At 41.8% G+C, this 27,279-nt stretch overlaps 1 protein-coding gene across 1 annotated transcript in view; it reads right to left on the reverse strand.

Annotated features, from left to right (window-relative positions):
• LOC308285156 (ATP-dependent 6-phosphofructokinase, platelet type-like) overlaps positions 1 to 25,615 on the reverse strand; it is a gene marked incomplete at both ends in the record, with an annotated part of 91,539 nt that extends 65,924 nt beyond the window's left edge. Inside the window, 7 exons of the mRNA XM_080725873.1 lie at positions 206 to 314; positions 1,322 to 1,366; positions 4,277 to 4,442; positions 11,438 to 11,627; positions 14,347 to 14,424; positions 17,232 to 17,305; positions 25,501 to 25,615. Coding sequence (XP_080581999.1) covers positions 206 to 314; positions 1,322 to 1,366; positions 4,277 to 4,442; positions 11,438 to 11,627; positions 14,347 to 14,424; positions 17,232 to 17,305; positions 25,501 to 25,615 — 777 coding nt within the window. The remainder of the gene's footprint in view (positions 1 to 205; positions 315 to 1,321; positions 1,367 to 4,276; positions 4,443 to 11,437; positions 11,628 to 14,346; positions 14,425 to 17,231; positions 17,306 to 25,500) is intronic.
• Between the last annotated feature and the right edge of the window lie 1,664 nt (positions 25,616 to 27,279).

Raw genomic sequence — 27,279 nt, forward strand, 5'->3', positions numbered from 1 at the left:
GTTAATCATTAATTCCTGGTGCTCACTATTAACTAATGGTCAAATCACTATGATTTAACCACTTAATTAAGTGTTAAGCCCCTCTTGTGTGTGTGTGTGTGTGTGTGTGTGTGTGTGTGTGTGTGTGTGTGTGTGTGTGTGTGTGCGCGTGTGCGTGTGCATGTGTGTGTGTGTGTGTGTGCGTGCGTGTGTGTGTGTGTGTTACCTCTGACAGCTTATGGCACATCTTCTCCTCCCAGCCATCCTCAGGAGGCATCTCAGGGATCAGGACCCAGTCTGCTCCACAGGCCAATGCGCTGACCAGGGCCAGGTACCTGTGTGTGTGTGTGTGTGTGTGTGTGTACAATTAAATTCATTGTATTGAACATAGTGTTCGTATCAGACGGTAGTTATTGATCCAATCGTATCGGATCCACCGTTGTCAATCGTAGGCGCAGTAGTGAGGAAAATTACTTTTCCTCTGCTCTATGACAGTGGTTCTCAAACTATGAGTCCCAATGAGAAATATATTGTTTCAAGAAACGGGGAAAAAGGAACGTCGCAACCACGTGAAGAGGACGCCTTGACTGTTGACTCCTCACCCACACACACTCTCTCACTCTCACACAGTCACACACACCGCCTATCCTCCAACAGCTGTCAGCAAGACAAGGCACACAAGAAGAGCTGATTAATTAGCTCAGCGGCTCATCATATACTTGGGAATTATATGAGTGGGTGTGTTTTGTTATAATTACACCGGGTCCGGATCCATGTGGTTAAATCTGTACCCTCGCGGAGTTTTACATTTACCGCAAATCCGCGATGCAACTTTGCCAACAGACAGCAGAACCAGTCCAGACTGTTACCACTTATAACATCACGTCGGGTCAAGAAATTCTGTGGTTCTACATATTTTGGCTAAATGCGTTGCTTATAGCTATTCTGTTCTGTGCTGCGAGGCGCAATGTTGCCTGCGGCCCAACGGAGAGCGGTCTGCACGTACACAACGTAGAGGAGGAGCTATGGATGTCGACGGATTTACTGTAGGGTAATCTCTCACCCAAAACGTACACAAAATCAACAATATGTAACTATAAATGGCCCTTAAGAGTCCGTTACAATAGTCAGGAAGAGACAAAAGCATGCATGATTTGTTTCCAGGTCTTGACAATATAGTGATTGTGAAAACGAGATGGTACATCTCAATGGGGTTATCCTAATAAAGAAAGTTTTAACTACAAATTGAATTACAATATTGGTGGTAACAAAGCATGAGGTGGACATATTGATGTTATTCACAATGAGGGAAACAATAAAACAACAGAGAGACAATCCTTACCCACAGTGTCTTCCCATCACCTCCAGTACAAAGGTCCTCTGGTGACTGGGAGAGCATAGAGGGGAAAGAGACACATAAACAATAATGTTTGACAATTTGGCCAATGTTTAATTTGTCATTTTAGAGGTATTAAAAAGTCCTTAAATTGACACTTCAGAGATGAGTAGATACCCTATACACTTAAACGTTATGTTGGTTTGTTTACTGTTGAGTGAGAAAACAATGTTGCACATTAAGTTCATCATCTGGGGACCCCCTCCCCCCCCCCCCCCCCAATCATTTGGGGACCCCCTGGGGGTCCTGACCCACTGGTTTTAATGTTTTTGACAGTAGCAGATATACTGTTTATAGGGTTAAAGTTAAACTGATTCTTTTTTTTTTTTTACATCTGTTTATTAAAGTTTTTCATTTTTATGCATATCGTCCATAGCAGATACAGAGAACAGATCAGGGTTGACAAAAACAATTGGACCATATGACAAAAGTTGAAAAAAACGTATAACAATACAAAATTTGAAAAAGTTAAACTGATTCTGATGTCATATTAACTCATTTAGCTGGGGACCCCATGGAAACCCCCCAAGGACCCCTGGGGGTCCCCGGACCTTACTGTGAGAACCACTGAGTCATAAACAATGCCCACAAACAGAATCAAGTTATCTAACCCACTTTTTTCTGTAAACTCAATGTTGTCACAGAACTTGTCACTATCAATGTTTGCCTTGGACTGAAGCAGAACAGATATGAATCACATTGTGGGGGGCGAATGAATACTAGTGGAGTAAGAGTATATATGGTTGTATAAATATTGCTAATAATGTCTCCAGTGCTGTGGATTCAGTCACGTACACACCCAGAATTACACAAAACAGAAGAGAAACAGAGTACATGTTGCCCAACATGCTTCCACAGAAATTACTACTTATCTACTCTGTCTTTTCCTTTCACAGACTAGTACAAGCCCATAAAAACTCGACTCTGGTGGGACTCGAACCCACAACCTTTGAATCACCTCTCAAGTGCTTGACTAGAAGTCCAATGCGCTATCCATTGCGCCACAGAGCCCATATGCCCTAGAGCTCCCCCTCCCCCTGTATAGCTCTGTCAATCGCTCCCTCTGTTTCTCTTTGTCTCACTTTAGTTTACATGAAGTGACTTCATTGTTTGTTTGTTTTTTTACTTAATGTGCTGCGTGCGGGCCTTGGCAAAGTCTCTGTTTGGGGGGAAAACACAACCTCGGTCGCAAACACAAGTAACCTGATCGAATACGTTTTTGATTTAGAGTTTCTGTCCTCTTAACTCTGGAGCCACGTGTCCTGAGCCGGCCCCGGGGATCAGATTTCACCAGCAGCCCCCTCCAACAGAGCTCCTCCCGTCCCCCCGCCTCCCCGTCCCCCCGCCCCTAGTCTGTCTAAACTCGCTGCCTCTCAGATTTCAAACTGCTCGTATTAGCATTGGGAAAAAGAGATGAGGACTCTGCCCACTCCCTCTTATGCTGTGATTGCTCTGCTGAACTATGCATACAGAAAGAAAGAAGTAAAGAGAAACAAGGAGAACATTTTTTGTTGAAGTGAGCAGGTGTTGATTATGATTTATTCGTATTATTTTGTCATTTCATTCTTGCACGTGTATGGTCGGGGACTAAGTTACAAAGGGATCTCTGCCATCTGCAAGCTGCTGCTGATGGACGACAACCTAAACTTTTGTCCACAATTAAGTGCCGTTTTATTTATATAGAATGACAACCATGCATTTGTGAAATTGTAGAATAGATTTCTAAAGGGTACATGACAGTTTCTCTAATGGCAGTGGTGCTTGATCGGTTTCACTCGACCCGAATGTTGCATTGACTGGAGTCAATCCAGTATATTGAACGATATATGATTCTTCACAGTAAAATACTCAGTGTTTATTTATCTCTCTCAGTGTACAAATGGAATAAAGGGTCAATTTGGTTCCATTTGATGGATAATCAATATATTATTTAACACTATAGGATGATATACTGTGTAGAAAAAACCTGTTTGGGGTAAATGCATATAAATAGAGAAAGAGCAAGGGGATTATTGTATATTAATATATTTTTTGGGGGGATAAGCCTGTATAATGAAGTCTAGTTTATAATGCATCACATTTATGCACTTATAAGGCTTCATGACGCTCGCTAGAAATGTTTAAAATGATGAATAACCACTTATAACAAGGTTTGTGAATTATTATAAGTGTTGGTCATAATGCGTTATAAGTGCAGTGCAACATAACTACCCTAACTTAGTCTGTTGTAAAGTGTCTTTGTTGTTGCATAATTATTAACATGCATAATGAAGTCTTATGAGTGCATTTTAATTGCATGTATAATGCGTTATAACATATGACATTAAACTCCATTTTAACCATGATAGATTCATTTAAAACACATATTAGGAGGGTATTATGAGTCACCAGAATAATTCTGGTGACTCATACTACCCTCCTAATACTTGAGCTGGCCGAGTGTTTTTGATAACTTTTTTTAATTTATTTGTAATAATTCTTTGGGAAAATGGAAAAGAATGAATGAAGTAAATGAACAAAATGGCCAGCTCACGTATTAGGAGGGTATTATGAGTCACCAGAAAAAATAATGGGTGTTGTTAATGAATCTATCATGGTTAAAATGGAGTTTGACGTTACAATGGGTGTGTATGGGGAGGGGCCCTCGAGAAGGAGGGCCTGGTAACATTTACATCAAATATCTAACCCTAACCCTGACCCTATTGAATCAAGCAAATTAAAATCTGTTCATGGTGTTTATAAAAGCCTGATTAGATGATAAAATGACCAAAACATTTTTTTAAAGTGAAATATCCCTTTATCTGTTTTTGTATTATCATTATCATTATTATTGCTGCTGCTGCTGCTGCTATCTTTTCTAGATTTAAATTAAAATGGACATAAGTATAAAATACAGAATACCTCTGCGCGGTGGTCATGATGGCGTCCACCACCTCTATGATCCTGTGCAGGGCAGAGTCTGTACCGATGGTCATGTCTGTGCCACAGAAGTCGTTGTCGATGGATCCCACCATGCCCACGATGTGCAGAATGGAGTGAGTCTGCAACTGAGCCTGATTAATCGAACCTGGGGACAGAGACGGACGTACAGATAATGTTAGAGAGGCAGGGGCTGAAATTTCTAAAAGGGCACTTTGGTGAAAATATTGAAAATAGCAGACCTCCAAGCTCACAATTGATCTTGAAAATGTGTGGCATTTCTCCCTTGGCTTAGTGGGAATGTGCACCCATTTTGTTTAATGACTATTGAGTATACTGTGTACCGATTTGCCGATCGACACTAAACTAAGCATAATCAAGGCAATACTAGAGATGCGGTGTAACGGTATGGATTTCTATACAGAGAGGGCAAATCTTTCAACATAAGATGCAAGTTCAGGAGTTTGGACAAGGCAATTCTCTTGAATGCTGCCTTCAGGTATGGCATGGAAAGGGAGCATTTGCATTTCTTTCACCATAGTGAAAACTGCATTCATGGTCTGGAGAGGGCACTTTTTACAGACGGGTAAAAGGGCAGGGGCTCAAGCCCCCTTTGATGTCTGTGTGCAAGACTGCACGTGCCTGGACAGAGATACACACATGTACCCATGAGCTGTTTGGGAAACAGAAGGTCCCAGGTTTGAGGCCCTCTCTCTACGTCGTCCTCAGCCCTCCATCGGCATCTACAGTCATCTCTGTTCTCCATATCTTGCCAGATCTTTCTTTAGTATGTCCACGTAGGTAGGTGTGGGATGTCCTCTTGATCGATGCCCATGTGTGTTCCCACAGTAGTCTGATGGTGGCTGCACTTAAATCCAGCACAGTGACAGCCATTGCCGCGGGAAGTAGGGGTGCTGGGGGGACATAAAGCAACTGCTTTTTGAGGACAAAAAGCAGCTGTCCTCAGAACCACTCATCATTTATGCGACGTCGCTCGCAGAAAACGGTCGAGAAAAGCAGACCTCACATCGGTCGCATCCGCAAGGAGATGTGAGCTTGTATATCAGTTGTTCTCGTCGCGCAATGCCGTTGCTGGGGTGAAGTATTATGTGGAGCGTCTCTTCACAGTCACCAGCCAACACAGAGAGGAGGTTGAATGAACTGATAGGCAGCGCTCCCCAAAACAACAGGTTTGGGGATCTGTTGGGAACTGAATGATTATATGAAACAGGCATGTGCAGTCTCAATGTTGGTAAACAAGACATCTGTCTATATATCGTGCTGGCTGGCGTCAGTGGCGTGGCCACTGTGTGTACGCCATTTGGCTTTTTGATTTGTCTCCACACTGTCCACAGCGTGTGGAGAGGGAAAGGGAAAGTGTAGCTCCCCCCCTGCTGTAAATGACTTCCCACGGGAATGGTGACAGCACAGATATTTCTCCTTACTATTCAGAGAGAGCATTTGGATTAAGATGCATGAGATAGGTGTGTTCACATTAAGTGTTGTGGGGGATGTAGCTCAGTGGTAGAGCGCATGCTTTGCATGTATGAGGCCCCGGGTTCAATCCCCGGCATCTCCACTAATCTTATGGCGGGGGTAGCCACCTGGAACAAAGAATGACCCTGAGCAACACCTGCACTCAAGTCTGACAACTTGGACAGCAATCAACAGGGTCAAGCTGACAACAGATCCCCACTGCATCAAATGGTGAAAGGATTCTAAATCTCCTTTTGTTTGTTTACCTAATTTGTAATCCCTGTTGACTAATTTCTCATTATTCTGAGAGTCCAGCCACCTGGGAGGTAGTACCAGATTCAAGCCTTGTCAAAGAGTGTCACTGAGCATGACACATAAGAGCGCTCATCTGAGCCATCTGCTGGGTAAATGCAGAAAAGTAATTCCCCCTCCTCACAGACCAGTAAATACTCAAGTTTCCTCAGCTTTAAAGGACAATTTTGTTTTTTTACAGGGTTTATATTTTAGATCATATTTTAGATGGCAATTAGAGAAAAGAAAAGATGCTTTCTATTTTTTTAGCCATTTAGCTATTTTGATTTCAGTGGTGCGTACATTTCTTTTTAGACACATTTTAGATGGTAATTAGAGAAAAGAAAAGATGCTTTCTATTGTTTTAGCCATTTAGCTATTTTGATTTCAGTGGTGCGTAAATTTCTTTGCGTAAATAAAGCCGGCGATTTCTTTATTACTATTTACAGTAACACTACTAGTCACACCATCTGCCCATGAAAGATTGCGGTGCATCTTGAGAATGGGCTTATTGTGTCTAAAAGACATATTGTACGCTTGCCCCAACCCACTGAAATCAAAATCCTTAAAATGACTAAAACTATAGAAAGCAGTAAATGAAACACATTTTAAACACTTATCTTTTCTTTTTTCTAATTACAATTTAAAATATGAACCCTTGATGTAAAAAAAACCAAAGTGTTGTCCTTTAAAAATGTTGTCAACATTGTTTAAAAATATTCTATTACCAACCCTTTAGAATAACGAATAAGGTGTTATAACGAGTTAATAAATCATTCACAAAATGGTAGATAAATAGTTATTAATGATTTGTTAAATGTTCATTAATAGTTAGTTAAGGATTTATAACTATGCCATGTAGATAGCGAATAAATCCCTCACACACTGGTAGTTAAATGACTTGTTAAATGCATGTTAATATTTTATATATCTTAACACATATGGTGCCAACCCCGAGTTTCCCGAGTTTGTATTGGTACTAGTGCTGTGCCAACCCCGAGTTTCCCGAGTTTGGGCCGTTTTTGAAAAAAAGAAAAAAAAAAATTCAAAAAAAAATTTCTCAATTTTTTTTTGGGACCTCCAGAAATGTATTAGGCATGATCGCGATCGCGAAATTGCATGTTTAACCCCCATACCAACCCATTCTTTCAAACATGGCAGCCATGTTTGTTTACATCTGAAGAAAACATAATGGCTGATAAATCATGAATGCCTGAACAGATTTCCAAGCGGATTTTTTTGTTTGAAAGCTGTGAACAGCATCTACACACATGGTGCATCATCTAGGCATGGGCGTGCACTTTTTACACACTTGCACAATTACATGGAAGTCTATGGTAACCATGGCAACGCGAGACATTGAAGAGAAAAAATCATTGCAACATAAGTGTTAATATACTATATCATATATATATTTAATATATCACGAACAAATTATTAGTAAGCTACTACTAATTGAGTCTAAGTATTTGTAAGCATACTCTCTGATGAAGTGTGTATTTGTTAATAGTTAATTAACAACTTTCAATACATGACATGCTGCCTACATGACACTCATCCTACTTTTCTAACATCCACATTGGAAAAGCCAACAGTAAAGCTGTGAAGAAATGTATAACAAATAATGATTTAAGGTTAGGAAATACATTTGTTAAGACCATGTCAATAGTTTGTATATGTTATATAACATTGTTATAAAGTTCTAACTATCCTTGTTTACTCTTGTTAAAAAGGTACAAATAGACAGTCCCATAACTTAAAGGGGAAGACCACCCATTTTCAATATTGAACTATGTAATTAATATAACTTAGAGGAGTTGTGTGGAAATAGAAAAAAGGTTCCCCCCCTTCTGTGTTGCCTAGAACTGGAAGATTGATTTTGGGGTTTGTATTGTAAAGTTCAACGGTGTGATATCATCAAGTTGTACTTTACAATACAACCCCCAAAATCAATCTTCCAGTTCTAGGCAACACAGAAGGGGGAGAACTTTTTTTCTATTTCCACACAACTCCTCTAAGGTATATTAATGACATAGTTCAATATTGAAAATGGGTGGTCTTCCCCTTTAATTAGATGTTCTTAGCAGCAGACTTTAACTTGAAACAAACACTTGTATTGTGTGTTCAAATACAAGCTATTAGTATGTAGTTTACCTTGTTCATGATCTATTAAATATCCTGTATATAAGGCATAGCTAAGACTAATATATTATTTTATAGCTATGCTGCATCCACAATATCAAATATATTTATAGTATGTGTGTAACTACACACTTAAGGCATGTTTTCACTACAGTTCCGGAATTTTTCCTGCAAAATAATTAGCATAATCATTTTCAACTTGCCGGGAGTTTTGTTTTTTGGGTGTTTTCACATGAGCAAAAATGCTGGCATCGCCATAAAATACATCGTTTTCACTACTAAACCGTCACGGAATGAAAATCCGTGTTGCCAGACTTTGCGAGAGAAATAAGCAACCAGGTGTACGAAAATAAGCCCCAAAAAGTGATATTATCTAGGCCACAAAAGCAATTTAAAACTATAAGCATCGCCACATCAGCTACTTGACAATTACCGATCTAAAAGATCACAACAAATAAAAAGCAGCCAGAAACGATCAATACATACAAGCAACTTTACGGAAATCAAGACCATAGTCGCTTATAATTAGCAAACATGGCAACCAGTGCTTACCACACCGTCTGCGTCTGGACGCTTGATCGCTTGCTAAAGCAGCAGCGAGTCACGTCTGTTCGTCTCTCCTTTTCTCTCTCACCAATGGATTTAACAAGTTACGCTCTTTGAGTTGGTAGCTTCCAACTTTCATCACAGCATAGGCCAAATGAGCGCATTGTGTCTCACTCAGACAAAAAATAGGCTATAGCACCGTAAAAAAAGTTGGTAAAGATTCCAGCTTTTATCACATTACGAGCGCATCGCGCTCCTGTCTCCAGAGCGGACTTGTATCAAAACCCACACAGCTTAATTACAAATAGGCTATAGAATAATTTTGAACCATGCATTGATCTAGCATTAAGCTTGCATTTCTCGACGTCTGTCTTCTGTGTTTGGCTGGCTTAACATTCGAATGCAATATGGATTCTGAAGCTTTCAATCCCAATTACAATGCTTTAACTGTTAATATTGGCTCCTTGCGTGCACCTGCTTGTCCGAAAAAAGTAAAAATCACGGTATGCCGTTTTCACTGTGGGGATATTTCTATTCTGCCGGGACTTTAGGCAAAAATTACTAGGTATTTTCCCGTCACGTTTGGGACACCAAAACTCACGGAAGACGAAATAAGTGGCCGTTTTCACATGGCGTGAATTTCAAAATTGCCGTCATTTTGGAAAAAACTTCCAGAAGTTTGACTCAGTGAAAACGGGGCTATATACTCATGAGCAGCTTGAGAAACACAAGGTTTGAGGCCTGGCAAAAGTCTAAAGGTAACTGTGGTGATTGCACTTAGAAGAGGCTTATGTAAATCTAGCAAAGTGATAGCACAGATATTCGTTTACTATTCTAAGAGTAAGGGTCAGGGGGGATGTAGCTCAGTGGTAGAGCGCATGCTTCGCATGTATGAGGCCCCGGGTTCAATCCCCGGCATCTCCATTAATCTTATGGGGGGCAGCCATAGCTGAATGGGTAGAGAACCCCACCTGGGAAGAGGAGTGTCCCTGATCAAGAAACCCAACTGCCAAATTACCCCCCCTGCACTCAAATATGACCACTTCAATCAGCTGAGTCAAGCTGGCAACGGATCCCCACTAGATCAAATGTTTCAATATATTTTATTTTATTTTTTTATGGTGGCACACCATTCATCATATAAGACATATCAAACTGATATGGCCATATATGGAGATCTGTATCTGTCAAGTCTTTTCCTTGCGTGCTGTCAGAGAAACATAAGCAGAGGCACTCTGTTTCACACGTGCATATTGTATCTCCTCATATGGGCCGTTCTAACTGTGACGTTAGTTATCTCCATATATGGAGTTCCATAAATGGTGCATTTATATAGCGCCTTTATCCAAGGCGCTTCATAGAGATTGTGCATTACATTCACACACACATTCATAGACCGATGACAGATGATGGCAAGGAACCAACCTGCTCACCGGGAGCAACTAGGGGTTCAGAGTCTTGCTCAAGGACTCTTCAACACTAACTCTGGAGGAGCCCAGGATCGAACTGGGAACCCTCTGTGTTCTAATGACGGTTTCTAACCCTGAGCCACTGCCACCCCCAAAAGGACTGCGCCCAACGTGGGGCTCGAACCCACGACCCTGAGATTAAGAGTCTCATGCTCTACCGACTGAGCTAGCCGGGCACAAATCACACCATGGACAAACACACAAAGCCAGACGTTGGAGTGGCTAGCACTGCTCAAAAAGCCCCCTTTGTGTGGATGAATAATGTCTGTGTCATGCAAAGTGTAAAGTGGAGTGTTATAGGTGTGTCTGTGTGTGTGTGTGTGTGTGTGTGTGTGTGTGTGTGTGTGTGTGTGTGTGTGTGTGTGTGTGTGTGTGTGTGTGTGTGTGTGTGTGTGTGTGTGTGTGTGTCCAGGGCTAATGGAGAGACACACAAACCGTTGGAACGATTTGGCAGCGTAAATACATTTCTTGTGCACACTGCCATCAGGCCAAATACTTACTTCTTGCCCTTTTCCACATTATGTTTTCTATAAATATTTATCTTTTAACAATTCTATAATGCAAGTTGAGGTTCGGATCGGGCTGAAACCTTAGTTATAGGTCAGACCATTCCCACATGGATCCTGAGAACCACTTGATAATTCTGTTATAGGGGAAACAGTGTGTATGTGGGTGTGGGGGTGTTTGTGTGTGTGTGTGTGTGTGGGGGGGGGGGGAGTCAAAATCTGTTTACATTGCGAGGAAGAAATAGCAACCTCTTTCTTTCGCTGATAGTTTCCTGGGGGAAGAAGGTTATTAACAGGACACTTAAAGGGGAACTAGGCAAGTCTGTGTGTATACAAACACATTCCCCCCCTCCCCTCTAGGCATAAAACAGGTAGTTGTCTTTGATGCTTTCATTGATAAGAGTGATTACTAACAAGCACTTGACACTTTTATGGCCCAATCAATTACCTCAGTGCACAACCCCTTTGAAGTTAAAAGGGAGCAATTAAAAACGGCTGTTTTTAATTGCTGTTAGCTGTAAAAATCTTTATATAAGCCGCACCGTTGTATAAGCCGCAGGGTTCAAAACATGGGAAAAAAGTTGCGGTTTATATTCCGGCAATTACGATACATATATACCGGTATTAAAAACAGTCTTAAAGTTACCTAGTTTCCCTTTAAAGAAATAAGTGATTGAATGGCGTTTGACAGCCACTGTGATTAAATCCGTCACCTTGCTTTAGGAGGTCGGCCAGCAGGCCACTCCACTCCTCCCTGAACTTGTTGGCACCGGTCAGACTTCCGTCTCCGCCGATCACACACAGGTTGTTGATGCCGAGCTTCACCAGGTTCTCTGCGGCCTTCAGGCGGCCCTCGCGGGTCCTGAACTCCTTGCAGCGAGCGCTGCCGATCACAGTGCCGCCCTGATGGGAAGACAGACACCATGTGAGTCTCTTTCTGAAGCTGCAATCCATTCCCATTAGTGTGGGGCCGTAAGGGGAGCAAATGCTAATTTCGTGCAAATTTGTCTTAAAGTTCCAAATTTCGCACAGATGTAGCCCAGGGCATGCTCTAATGATTTAGCTATGGCGCCCGAGTTTGCGACCTTCGGGGTCGCCAAAGCGGTCAAATCAAGTTGGGCTCCCATGGACTTTCTATACAGGAGGAAAATACCCAGAAAAACTTTTTTTTTTGGGTATTTAAGTAGGATGTGAGGGGTCTAACTAGGGGGTTGTCATGATGCTGAATCCATTGCAAGCATTTGTTTTAAACTAAAAACACTCCTTGGGCTACAAATGGCCCCAGAAAACGATGGTTTAGTGATGAAATGTGATGACCCATCACTTTTCATCACTAATCACAGTTTTGTGGGCGTTTTCTGGGGCTATTTGTAGCCCATGGAATGTTTTTTGTGCAAAACAAATGCTTGCAATGGATTCAGCATCATGACAACCCCCTAGTTAGACCCCTCACATCCTACGTAAATACCCAGAAAACATTTATTTTCTGGGTATTTTCCTCCTGTATAGAAAGTCGATGGGAGCCCAACTTGATTTGACCGCTGTGGTGACCCCGAAGGTCGCAAACTCGGGCGCCCTAGCTAAACCATGAATAGAGCATGCCCTGGGCTACATCTGTGCAAAATTTGGCGCTTTAAGATAAATTTGCACGAAATTAGCATATTGCTCCCCTTAAGGCCCCACACTACATGGTGTAATCCAGTGGTTCTTTACCTTTTCAGGCCGCGACCCCAAAGATAATCATATTTATTGAGAACTACTGGCTTGTAGACCTCAGATCTTAATCGGGTTAATGCAGTTCCCTCCCTAGACATAGTTATTGTTTTTTTCACGCTTCTTTTACCCTGTCTAATAATAACAACACAGCAGGACCCAGGCTGATTACAGTACAGTCCTGCAGAGCGACACAGAAGTGGCATCGTAATGCATCGTTTTTACAATAATATTATTGGCATTACCAACATTACACATGGCTGCCAACTCTCACACAAGAAAGAGTGTAAGACTCGTCGTTCAAATGAAGCTCTTGACACATCGTATTTCTCACGCAGAAGTCATTGATTCCAGTGGGGATCCGTGTGTCAACTCATGCAGTGGAGACATCCACTATAAAAGTTGCCAGTAGCTGCAGGTATTGCAGCAACAAAGTGACAGTGAATTACATTAATGTTTCTGCAGGAACCTAACATTAACAGTTTAAAGGGGAAGACCACACATTTTCAATATTGAACTATGTCATTAATATACCTTAGAGGAGTTGTGTGGAAAAAAATAAAAAAAGGTTCCCCCTCTTCTGTGTTGCCTAGAACTGGAGGATTGATTTGGGGGTTGTAAGTACAATGTGTATTGTCATCAAGTTGTGATTTGCAATTCAAACCCCAAAATCAATCCTCCAGTTCTAGGCAACACAGAAGAGGGGGAACTTTTTTTCTATTTCCTCTAAGGTATATTAATGACATAGTTCAATATTGAAAATGGGTGGTCTTCCCCTTTAAGATGAAAAGCAGAAACAAGAAGGGATCCCCGTTTCTCGAAAATGTATTAATCTTTAATTAATATATCTAAATGTTTTTTTCCCCCCAAACTTGCTTTGGCAATGTAAATGTATGTTTCCCATGCCAATAAAGAAAGCCCCTTTCAATTTGAATTTGAGCGGGAGAGGGAGACACATAGGGAGGACAGAAAGAGATCCGGTGACAGTGATATAGAGATGGGACGAAAGCTGATGCATCGACTCTTGTGTGTGGCGCAACGGATAGCGCATGGGACTTACAGTCAAGCATTTGTGATGGCATTCAGATGTTGTGGCTTTGAGTCCCGCCAGAGTCCCACTTTTGTCAGCGTACTCTCTGACGAAGTGTGCGTTTGAAAGCCGATAGAGCAAACTTGTGCATTTACTGCAATTAAATTGTGTCTTCTACGGCGATAATCAATAGTTGGAAGTGTTGCACTATTGACAGAATGTTATAGACATCATGCTGGCTGCCTGTGAAGCCATATGTTGTGTGTGTGTGTGTGTGTGTGTGTGTGTGTGTGTGTGTGTGTGTGTGTGTGTGTGTGTGTGTGTGTGTGTGTGTGTGTGTGTGCGTGTGTGCGCGTGTGTGCGTGTGTGCGTTCGTGCGTGTGTGTTAGGGATGGGACGATAAGCGATATTATCGTTTATCGGGATAAAAAAACACTCACAATAATCGTATCGTGGAGATTTGATTTATCGTGATATCGTCCTCCGTCATGCACTGGGATCAATTCACCTTTTATTTGCCGAGCTGCATATCCGGTACCACTTAAACCTTCTATAATTGGTAAAAGGTACTAATAATATACATACTTGATAGTCTTTTTTCACTCTCTATAAAATGTCTTCGCCAAAAAATAGAAGATCTACAAGCTCACAACGAGTTGCGTTGCGACGAGTTATGAGCTTGTAGATCTGCTATTTTTTGGCAAATGTTCCGCCCCAGGATAACAGATTTTCATTATCGCGATAATATCGTAAATCGTAAATTTCTTTTGGCACAATAATCGTGATGTGAAGTTTTCATATCGTCCCATCCCTAGTGTGTGTATACCTCTAATAAAGTAAGTGTACTCATTGAGAGAGATATTAGAGTGCTATTCTCACCACTTGCAGCATGCTGGACACACTCTCCCATGAGGCCTCTTGAATGTTGTCTCCACCATCCACCATTCCCTGGTATCCCTGGAGGAGAGGGACCACACACTGAATCATTATCGGTTCTCGGTTGATTCCAATCTCCATAATTGGTTCTAGCGAGCAGAGAGGAATCAATAACAAGTAGACTCGGTAACCTGGCTGAAGAAAGTAGCACTTCATTCAGTAAAGAACCTGGTGGTGGTGTTTGATGCTGAATTGAATTTTAATAAACACATTAATCATGTAACCAAAGATTGCCTTCTTTCACCTTAGAAATATTGCGCGAATTAGAGCTTATATATCTGTCGTTGGACGTTGCAAAAACGTTGATCCGCGCTTTTGTTCTCGCAATTATTTCGTGATAATCGTTGTTGAAAAATGTTTATATATGTTTGAACATTTAAAAAATTGTGGAAATAGCAGATCTTTGTGAGCTTGTAGATCGGCTATTTCCACCATCAATGTTCTTTTTAAAGTGTAAAGTTGTCAAATATGTCCTTCGTTTCTTTGTATATTTGGGTTATGTGTCATATCTGCCATGTGCAACGTCAAAGCCTACAAGCCAAACAGAAGTGTCAACAACAAAAAACACAATTAAATCGTTAATCGCAATTATTTGAGTGACAATTAATCGTAATGTAAAATGTCATAATCATGACAGCCCTTGGCTTGATTACTGCAATGCACTTCTTTCTGGCTGAAGAAAGTAACACTTCAGTAATGAATGGTGGTGTTTGATGCTGAATTGAATTTTACCCAACTTGGGGGCAGACCTCCATTCAGAAACACCCCCACTTAGAAACATCCCCATTCAGAAATACCCCCACTGAGGTTAGGGTACACACATTAATCATGTCACCAAGATTGCCTTCTTTCACCTTAGAAATATTGCGCTTCTTTCTGGCCTGCCAAAGAAAACAACTGACTGACTACAACAAAATGTGTCAGCCAGAGTTTGAACTAAACCTAAGACGAGAGAACATAATTATTCCAGTTTTAGCTTCGCTACACTGGCTCACGGTTGTTTTTAGGATTGATTTTATTTATTTTTTGTTTTTTTAGATCCCTGTGCTGTTATTCTTATTCATGTCTGCTCTGTTTTGAAAATGTTTCGTTTGGAGGATCCCCATCGTTTAAAACAAAAGCATATTTCCAGCATATGAAACACAGTCTGTCTGTGTTAGGGCTCAGAACAGTGGAAGCAATGGAATATGAATCTGGCCTATAGCTGGTCCAATTATACTACAATAAAGCATCCACCACCATCATCACCACAGACAATGTTAGCACACAACAGCAGCGGCTGTTTATTGTACACATTCCAATGAGGGCACATCTCAATCATCACATACAGTATTATCCTTGTTAACAGTAAGCTACTGTACATTCTGTACAGTACCTTACTAAATTGAATTACCTACTGAATTTAATTAATTAATGGGGGTGGGGGGGAGGTGATTCCGTGATCCCATCTCTCACTTTAACTGACAGAAGAACTTTGTTCCCCTGTATATTGAGCTGCAGCATTTAATTCTAGCCTGAGCTTATTTCACATGGCACACCCAAAGTTTTTGTTGTGTATTAGCTTGTCTGGCACAACAACGAACTCGCAGCACAATGGGAAACGGTCGGGTGAAGACTAGCGCTGGTCGGGAAAAATAAATAAACAAATAAAAATAGACCAGTTAATGGCAATAGTGTCACCAACTGTGAGGGGACATTCAGGACCATCTGACCCTCCCGCCGGCACCTATGCTAGGACCCAATGGAAATAAGGACGCAATGATATTTTGGTGTAATCCTTTTAGACTAAGCGTTTTGACTGTGCTGTTTTACATTTCTGTCTGATAAAATATTGAGTTTTCCTTCACTGATTGATCTCCTGATTCTGAACCCTGCCTGCTAACTGGAATAAACCATGATGTGAACAGTGATTTCTTACCTGATCGTATCTGAGTCGTGCTTGTGGGTTCTTACCTGTTCTGAGACAGCAAGTGTTACACCAACTAGTACCCTAACCACTTTTTGTGCACGTCTCAGATTCAGGACCAGATATCAAGTGCAAATGCAATCCATATCTCGTTTTACAAACCTGACCTCAGTTCAAGTATCCATGATTTCTTACCTAATTTTGACCTCAAGTTCTCAGGCATGCTTCAGAAAAGGTTAAATAAAGGGGAGTTTATGCTTTATGAAGAAAGGATTTTGTTTGGTTTGAAATAAAAAGTGTGTTCAATATGTTTGATTATGTCAACCTTCTCCTACCTAGTTCATGCACAATTTACACATGATTATTCAGTTCACACGTTCAGTGGTCTATGTCCAACTTCCTTTACAAATGGCTAAAGTTAGCCATTTGGCTGAGAGACATATTGAGTGACAAATGAAGAGCATACTACTGGTAGGTCTTGAACCTGCAACCATTATGTTATGCAAAGTTTACTGTATACCGGTGTGCAGATGTCCGGTGTCACACACCCGAAAATAGCAGATCTACAAGCTCAACAAAGTGTCACAGAGCAACGTGTTGTGACCATGTACATCTGCTATGTTCGTTGAGTAGCACGACGCACAACCAAGCATTAATCAGGCATTATGTAGGTCTGCAGAAAGACAAAGTTACTGTCTTTTCTCCCACCAAAGACTCTTCTAGGGTTTTGCATGTACTGTATTGACCTTAAGTGCGCCAGTCTTTGCATGCATGGAGGCTGCTTGCGCCCGCAGAGAGAATCAGTGCGAAAGGGCCAGTCAGGCCTCATTAAGTTAACTGTCAAGTATATATATTAGACCCCCCCACCCCACCACGCACCCCCAGCGCTGTGTCTGGGTGTCTGAGTCAGCATAGCTCTCACCTCGTGGATAAAGTACACCTTGGCTCCCACGTAGATCCCCATCCGGACCACCGCCCGCACGGCCCCATTCATACCTAAGAGCAGGTGGGAGAGGAGCAGGAGAAGGAAAGGAGACGAGGAGTGTAGAAAAACAGGAAAGAGAGGAGGAACGTGGGGATGGGGAATAGAGAATGGAGAGAGTAAAATTAGTATGTTTTTGTTAAGCTGTAAAAATCAGTTTTGTGCCATTATCATTAAGGAGTCAGCTTAGGTGGTTCGGGCATCTAGTACGGATGCCCCCCGAGCGCCTTCCTAGGAAGGTCCTCGATGCACGTCCCACTGGGAGGAGACCCCATGGCAGACCTAAGACCAGATGGAAGGATTATATCTCCAAACTGGCCTGGGAACGCCTCGGTATACTCCCAGAGGGAGTGGAGGAAGTTGCGCAGGATAAGGAAATCTGGAAGTCTCAGTTGGAACTGTTACCCCCGCGACCCGATTCCGGATAAGCGGTTGAAGATGGATGGATGGATGGATCATTATTATCTAAAAGGCATTTTGTGCCATTATCAAAGGGCGCTTTGGTATAAAGAAATATTATATAAATTCACATCAGTCCAGTAATCCCAGTTAAAATGTATTCAAATTTTAATTGACATTTTGATTGCAGAGAAGGATCATATGTTAGGTCACAATTGTATGCCATGGTTATAATCAGATTTTTACACCACCTCTATTTATGTTCTATACCTGACAACTAGACAGCAGGCCTGGTTTCATCTTTATAGACAGGTTCTATTTAGCTGTCGCTGAGAGCAGTCAATAACCCAGGGGAGCACAAATCAGATACCCGCTGCCAACATGATTCACACACACACAGTGATATGCCAAGAGCTCCCACTCCTGCAAACAACACCAACCATCCATTGACTCCTGTCCATGAGAAGTGGGAGGGATGTGGCTATGCCCTGAACGACATGTCAATAGACTAGAGCAGGTTTTCAGGTCAAGGACCCCTTAGTTGAGAGAGAGATGAAGCAGGGACCTCCGCAACCTTATCATAGATCGTTTCATTGTTTGACAGCACAATCATCAGTATATTTTGGATTCATGTCAGTTTGTGTTTTCAGATATTTAACCACTTGAACCTCAATACTTAATAAACTTGACCTTTCACTCTGTACTTAGTCTGCTTCTTTTCCCCTCTACACCAAAGCCCTTTGACAAAAATAGCCGCTCTACAAGCTCACAAGTTCACGGAATATGGATAATATGGATATATAATTATATAATATAAAAAAGGAGGAAAAAACGTTCTATCACTAAAAGATTTGGAGGACCCCCTGTAGTAACTCTGAGGACCCCCTAGGGGTCCCGGAACCCCTGTTGAAGACCTCAGGACAAGAGTGTGGATATGTTTTTAAGTAACTTTTTAAGCAATTTTGTTGCACTATATTTTGTTTCATTTTATTTAACTCATGTTGTTCTATTTTACTGTCAAATGAACTTGACAACTTGTGCCTTAAATTCTCTTCTTGCTTAAGTTGCACCAATGCACAATGATTGTATTCTGTTCAGAAAAAGCTGGTAATAAACTGAACTGTACTGAACTGAACTCATGTTCTTCTATGACCGGCTTTTATTTCCACTTTTTTATGTTCAGCACCTGGGTTTTGCTTGATCGATTTATTGATGTCTTTATTGAAAAAAATGCATACACAAACATATACATATCTCAGTGATACTACTAGCTCTGCATCCTGCGTACCTGACGCATATTTTTTATAAAGGACGCATTAAACTAAGCATCACTGCATCCCTGGGATGCATACAACTTTATCCTTCCTGCTATCAGTCATTTCACTGCACCAGCTGAGCAGCATGTGGTGGAGTCTCCACAGCTGTGCGTTCTGGCATTATTGATGAGATGATTGAGAACATCTTGTAAATACATGCTTCTGTCCTTTATTAACGGCATACAAGTTATTGCCACCATTTGTTTAAATCAAAGTCCTTTGTGATGTTTTCACCGCTGATACGTAATGCGTGTATCATCGCGGGACCCATAAAATAATTTTGGGACCCATTTGATTGACCACCTGTGGGTCCCGGGACCCATTACATTGAAAACCTAGTAACATCACTGATATCTTGACTGTCAAAGAATAAAACACCACACAGCTTAGGGAGCTTATTTCCACTGAGATAGGTAGGTAAAGGTCGAAAAAGACAAAGAGTCTGACATTACACATATTAACTTGGTCTGACTGAGTTAACAAATGTACAGTATATTCTAAAAATAAATATTATACTGTGCAATCTATCACCTTGAATTTAATATGTATATGAATTGTACATCTATCACCTATGAAAAGCTACAGTGAAGTCGGCCTTACAATATGTAGTCCATTAACACTGAATAGAATGAGTAATATACAAATAGTATATCAACAATGAATGTATGAGTGACTGTAAGTGAGTCTCACAGATGGTGCTGTAGTCAATAGTCCATGTGCAAGTGTGTCAGTGTGCCAGTAATCCAAGAACAGGACATATGGGGGACAGGCTTGCCAAGCCTGATGGCTACTAGTATGAAGTCGCTTTTGTTGTGAAGAAAGAGAGAGCTGAGTCAAATTATTATGTAATGAATGACACAAAAAGTTAAAATGATTATGCTGTTGACACACAGTCCGGTCATCTACAGCAAGTGTTTTTCAAAGTCGGTTCCTGGACCCCCAGCCCTTCCTTGAGGGGGTCCCCAGAAAAATTAGATAATATAGTATCGGAATCACGTGACGTTAATCTTCCACATCAACTATTTGAAAAAAGACGATCTATATACAGTAAGCTCGAAACATATCTGCTGTATATCTTTATCTGCTATTTTCATTCATTTTTAACATTTTAACCACACTGACTATCTTGTATGGGGTTCCCTGGCACAAAATATGTTCAGATGGGGGTCTGCGGCCGCATGCATATCGCTGGGTCGCTGACATGAAATAGTTTGAGAACCACGGATCTATAGTATCCCCAACATATTGCCTCTCTCGGGTAGAAACTTTTCAGGATTCAAATTCAAAGATATAAAAAAATAGCAGATCAACAAGATCAATTTGCTCGAGATTATGGATCTGCTATTTTGGATTCTTTTGTGTGACGCTGTAGTATGATGAAGTAGGGTGTTCATTTACGAAAGAATGGTTCTGTAGTCAATAGTCTGTGTGCTGTAGCCTGTAGTCCAATAGTCCATGGACTCACGGACACGCAGAATCAGCCATCCTCCATCCCGCTCAAAGAAAATAATATTCATCATCACTTTAGCCAGCATTAACTAATATTACCAGTAAGACTCCCTAATCGGGAGATACTGTAAGCGACCGTCAGGTGAGATGTATACACAAAGAGGGCTGTAAGTGCCATTGGTTCCTGGGTGTAGGGGGACGTGTAGACATAGTGTGTACCGATTTGTGTGATTTTAGGGCAAAATCTGTAGGAGCAATGTCCAAAAAGGTGTTTTGCAAGAATCGGCCTCATGGTGGCGCTAGAAGAGGGGCATGTGAGAAATGAGGGGTGGGGTCTCCGCGTTGCCTTGGCGGACGAATAGGTACCGGCCCCGGCTCTCCCGGACGCTCCTAGCCCGAGTTACGGCATTTTATGTGAGCTGCAGTGGAGGGGGTCCTCCACTGGGGGCGCCACCACTTTTGCATCCGTTCTGGAGCACCAGGAGTCGGTGGTCCCCGGGAATTCCCCGTGAGCAGCCCCGTTGGGGTGGTCATTTGGTAATTTTTGCACATTTGGTCATTTTTTACATCTGGGGGTCCCCCAGGGACCTGAGCTCCGGGGGTCCTTGGAGGTTGTAGTTTGGCAGGCAAGGAGCGTGTGTGCAAAATTTGGCATGGATCGGGGCAACGGTTGCGGAGATATGAGCAGGGCAAGAGTGTGACGTGTGAGGTGTGACAGACAGAGGGACTGACAGTTTGTGCAGGGTTTGATAGTAACTGCGACCGTCACTTTAGCCAGCATTAACTAATATTATTAGCTTTGCTACTTGCACTTTCATTACATTACCACATTAGCTACCCAACCCACCTGCTGTTTATTGTACACATTCCAATGAATGTTAAAGATCAATACTGGACAGGTTGTTTGCTTTTACCCAGAGGTGTAATAGCTCACGTGAACTGTTTTTCAATCGAGGGCTGAGCACTGATGGGGACTATGTAGTAGGCCTGTCTCAATTATTACATAATCGTCTAATCGCAATTATTTGACATAATCGCAATTATTTTAATCGTGAATGTTGAAAAATGTTCATACATTTTCAAACATTTTCAGAAATAGTGGAAATAGCCGATCTACAAGCTCACAACGCGTCGCATCGCGACGCGTTGTGAGCTTGTAGATCGGCTATTTCCACTATCAATGTTATTTTTTAAGTAGAAAGTTGTCAAATATGTCAGTCATTTCTTTGTGTATTTAGGTTATGTGTCATATCTGCCATGTGCAACTTCAAAGCCTAAAAGCCAAACAGAAATGTAATTGTCAACGACAAAAACACAATTAAATCGTTAATCGCAATTATTTTAGTGATAATTAATCGTCATGTAAAATTTCATATCGTGACAGCCCTACTCTGTAGTAGTAATTACATAATAACCCAATGGGAATGCATGAGTCATCCATACTGCTCACATATAGTATGTTTTAGTGCAGCCATGAAATACACATAGCCCGAGAGAGATTCTTGCTACAGTAGCAGACTGAATCATCTTTAAAAATGATTCATCATGCATCAGTTTGCAGGCACCAGCAGCGTTTGCTATGAATAGAACATTAACTATACATTTCCTTTGCTGGAACTGTGGAACATAATAAACACATTTAAAATCCAAGGATGGCTCAATGCATCATAGTCGTAATCACATTTAGCGAGCCTGGTCTATGAAATCACAGCAAGGCACAAGCCATTGCTTACGATTCTGCTGTTGCATGGAGTCGTGTCAAACAAAACAACCCAGCAGCAATGGTAGACTTCAGTGAGACTGTGAGAAATCTTCACACTCATCGCTTAAGTAGGCTAGCGAGAGGGCTCCACGCAGATGGAGCGTGCAACACGTGCTTAAGTTGACGTCACTGTTTACAGAACGTTGTAGTTCATCAGTGTAAATGATCACATCATTATGGACAGAAAGCTTTCATGAAAGCCTACCCTCAACATGGTTCGGGATGGTGTTTTCTACTGGTGTTTCAGTCCGAGCGTATCCAAGGGTCCGAGCGTATCCAAGGGTATCCAAGGGTGCGTTCGGAAATGACGTCGATCCCCATTGACATGAATGGGAGACTGTAGTGAGTGCCTAAACCCAACCCTAATCCTAACCCTAACCTCAGTAAAACTATGCCTAACCCTAACCCTAACCTTAACCTCAGTAAAACTATGCCTAAACCTAACCATAACCCCTAACCCTAACCACACCCGGTGCGCATATACGAACGCACCCTTTGATACACTCTGACTGAATCACCAGCAGAAAACACTCTCCCAACATGGTTCACTGCACGACAACTTAATTAAATACATTCAAATATACATCTGCATAGTGGTGTAGAATAACAATAGCCTATGAATGCACTAAAATATAGATACTTAGTTGTGAAGGATTGGGTTTAGTCGTTCATCAGTAGTAGCCTAGTTTTATATTGGAGAGAGCTCCAGAGCTGGATTCCCAAAGGGGCCTGTTGGGATCAGGCCCAGTAGTCCAAAGGTCAGGGGGGGGACCTCTATAAAATTGGGCCAACTGATGCCAACTGTTCCAGTGCCTGATTTTCAGAGGCTAAAGCAAAAATGTCCCACATATATAAAGAACTTTTATGAACAGGCAAAGTAGACGACTACCTAACCTAGAGCAGGGGTGGGCAACTTAGGTGATAAAGAGGGCCACTATATCTCCACATTCAAAACAGTGGGCCACATTGCATATTGCTATTTCAAAACATTTTGGTGCGACCGTTAGGTCGCAAGTTACTATGACAACCTCCACCGGCTGTCTGTCAGTCCCTCCGTCTGTCCGTCACGTCACATCACATTTTTGGCCCTACTCTTATCTCTGGCACCGTTGCCCCTATCCATGCCAAACTTTGCACACACGCTCCTTGGCTGGCAAACCACAACCTGATTTCTCACATGCCCCTCTTCTAGCGCCACCATGTTAAAATCAGGTTTACTTTTGGTACTTCAAGTACATTTTGATACCAGTACTTTTGTACTTTTACTCGATTACATTTTGAATTCCAGACTTTTACTTGTAACTGAGTATTTCTACATTGCAGTATTGATAACATTTGAGTGCTTTTTCCACCACTGTGTATCCAGCCCAGCAGGGCTCCTCCTCCTAGGAAATGACTCAGTCAGGACACTGAGGACGGACCCGCTGCTACTCACGTAGCACAGATATGGCAGCATCCCAAACCTCATTATACTCTGTAGTACGATGGTGTGGTGTCACATGATGTTGTACTGTCTGTGAGCTTACCCTTAGACCAGGGGTCACTCAAACATTTTCAGGTCAAGGACTCCCAAATTGACACGTATTAAGCCAGGGACCCCATTATTTGAAAAGATGTGGGGCCAGGGACCCCCATAAGAGAAGATTTCTGTCATTCGATTAGAAGTACAGCATTCTACAATTGCAAATCTATACTGTAGGTGGAGAAAGTGAAACTTGTGATTCTTATTCATTCTTCTTCTATATTCTATATAATTCATTTGTCTCTCATTGGAATAACTACTATGTGAAATTGAGACGCTATTTTGACCGTGTCATGGGCAAACATTTTCATAAATCTTCAAAAATAGACAAGTTGTAGTGTGATCACTATTTCTGCAATTTCATACTATAAAATAGTCCCTCATTTTGTTGGGGACCCCCTGGAATCCCTCAAGGACCCCAGGTCCAGGGGTTCCCTGGCAGCAGATCCCTCTATATGAGAACCACTGTTCTCACACAACTACAATATTTTTCTACTGTACAACTATGGTATCCTCCTTAGTAGACTAAATTGATTACTATCTCTGCTGGCCAGATATCAAGTACACGTAGGGATATTAAATACTGTCTGAGTACACACACACACACACACACACACACACACACACACACACACACACACACACAAAGAGAGAGAGAGAGAGAGAGAGAGAGAGAGAGAGAGAGAGAGAGAGAGAGAGAGAGATTAGGGGAACATGCATGCACACATGGATGGGTGGGTCATACCGCAGTGCAGGGTGCCAAATCGACGCACAACTTGTGCTCCTCAATAATCAGTGAGAAATGCCAAGGTCACCATATTCACTTGTTGATACCGCACCGTATCAATCAAGAATCACATTGTAAAAGTCAACAGATGTATATAACAGGCGTATGAATTCAGCCTGCGTCAAACAACTATAACATCATCGTCCCAAAAAAGGTGACCACCACACACGTTTGGTATTTGGACGAAAGGATGTTTCTGATTCTGAATAACCCTGTGATAGCTCTCAGACTCCGACTGACTGTCTGTGCATGCCATGGATGGTAGCTCTGGTCCATAGCGTTAGAAGGAGTTCTCCTTGACGCTATGTCTGGCCGCTCAGCCTCTCGTCTGTAGAAAAAATAAAACATACACATTCGCTACTTGACAAAACAAAGGCGGTTCTAAGATGTCGAAAGCCTAATCTCCTTAGTGGCAACACTTGGAGCCCCCAGGCGCCCACCTGACGTCTAAAATACACTTTTATAGCCAGAAAAGACAATATTTCACCAGAGGTTTTAGCTACTCCACAGCGCCCTCTACAGATCGTGTCATTAGAAAAGTCCATTGACCAGATTTTGCCTTCCGGTGAAATGATTTCTTTTCTGGCTAAAAAGTGTATTTTAGACGTGAGGTGGGGGGCTATGCGTGTCTCCACTAAGGAAAGCGGGCTTTCATCTCCATAAAGCCGTCTTAATTTTGGTGAGTAGCGAAAGTGTATTCTTTATTTTTTACTGCAAATGAGATGCTGAGCAGCCTTTCCTGCCGGAGAGATTCTCATCGGTGAGTCGGTGACATAGCGTTAGGGGAGAACGGGCAGAGCTAGTTGTTGCATAACTATTTAATTAAATAATATAAAACGACAACGAGACACACACTCAGCAACATAAAGGGACATCAGTATAGTTCCACTGAAGCCCCTGCATCATCATCATCTTAATTGCTCAAACACGTGACTGTGAAGTGAACAGAGTGTGTGTAAATCAACGGTGAATACCTTGAGCATCTCCTCCACTTGTTAACACGCCGATGCACTTCCCAGCGCCGGAGAGATTCTCAAACAATTTCTTTATGGTGTCCTGCCGCGGCGGCATGCCTGTATCTGTAGCCATCCTGGTGGTGCCTTTTTTTACGAGAAAATATCTAATTCAAAAGTGAAAACTGAAGTTTTTTCGGCTGAAATTAAGCAGGTGTGTCTGTGAGAATTTAACTTATTTATGAGAGGGAGCGCATCATCTGGTAGTGGTGGTGCTGCAGTGAGAGCCAACCAACCGCCCTGCTGCTACTTACGCACGACCGGGGCTCGTCACAGCCCAGCCAATGGGAGTGGATCCTGCCCGGTGATTGATGGCCGGGGCCGTCCAATGAGCGTTAAGATCACGTCCCTCCCTTCATTGCCCGGACAGCATCAGCAACCAATTTGTGACCATAAAAGAATGGGATCAGGTTACTGTACTTCAACTTAATTAATGATCAATCAAGTGGTGGAAAAAAAGTAGGCTATTAGGCTACAATGTACCAATACAGGCTGTTAACAGCTGGGATATGACAGTAGTGATGCCAACACATAAATGTGTGTGGGTAGGAATTAATTGGCATAATGACTAAAAAACAACAACAACAGCAATTGAACATAAAAGCATACCTGGTAGTCTAATTCAATAAGAAGACAGAATATTAAGAGAGTAGGCTATATTAGAGTGTTTCTACATTGATGTAGGCTATTATACAGCAATGTTGAAATACTTTATAACCAGTAAGACGCCTCAGGGCGACAAGCTACCTCGAGGTCGCGCCATGTCTTGGCCATCTGGCCAAAGGGATTTGGTTCCCCTGGCATCACAGGGATCTCCATATATGGTCATTGGTCAATAAAAGGGATTTGGTTCCCATGACATCACAGTGATGTCAGAGCAGGAGATTCAATCAACAAAAAAGACAAGCGTTACACAGACAGACAGACAGACAGACAGACAGACAGACAGACAGACAGACAGACAGACAGACAGACAGACAGACTGCCCCTTTTATGCCCATATATGGAGATCCCTGTGATGCCAGGGTAACAAATCCCTTTTATGCCCATATATGGAGATATGGATATCCCAGTGATGACAGGGGAACCAAATCCCTTTTATGCCCATAGCTATATATATGGAGATCCCTGATGTCCATGCACATCACTGTGACATCACTGTGACGGTGTCCCTTTTATGCCATATAGACATCCCTGATGTCCCCATCACTGTGACATCACTGTGAATATGTGCCACACTGGCCAGATGGCCAAGACAGTGATGTGTCAGGGGAACCACATGAGTGTCAGGCGTTACCCATTCAAAAGTATTGGTATCAAAATGTACTTAAAGTAGGCTACTCATTATGCAGAATGTCCCATTTCAAGTTTTCAAATACTAATCTTTTGAAAATAGCAGATCTATAAGCTCACAATGCCTCGCGATGGCATTGTGAGCTTGTAGATCATCTATTTTCAAATGGACGACATGTATATAAGGCATAATGTTGTGTAATGATAATAATAAAAATCTACAAAAGTTTCAAATAATTGTAGTGGAGTAAAAGTACAATATTTGCCTCTGTGATGTAGTGGAGTATAGAAGTAAAAGTATTTGAAATTGGAAATACTTAAGTACAGTATACTTAATATAATGTACTTAGTTACATTACACCACTGTTTACTATTCAACTCAATTAATGATAAGATTGCACACATTCATGTGCAAGTCAAATATTGCACATGAATGTGAAATTGTCA

Source organism: Nannobrachium achirus (genome assembly GCF_963921795.1).
Source record: "Nannobrachium achirus genome assembly, chromosome: 5".
NCBI lineage: Eukaryota > Metazoa > Chordata > Actinopteri > Myctophiformes > Myctophidae > Nannobrachium > Nannobrachium achirus.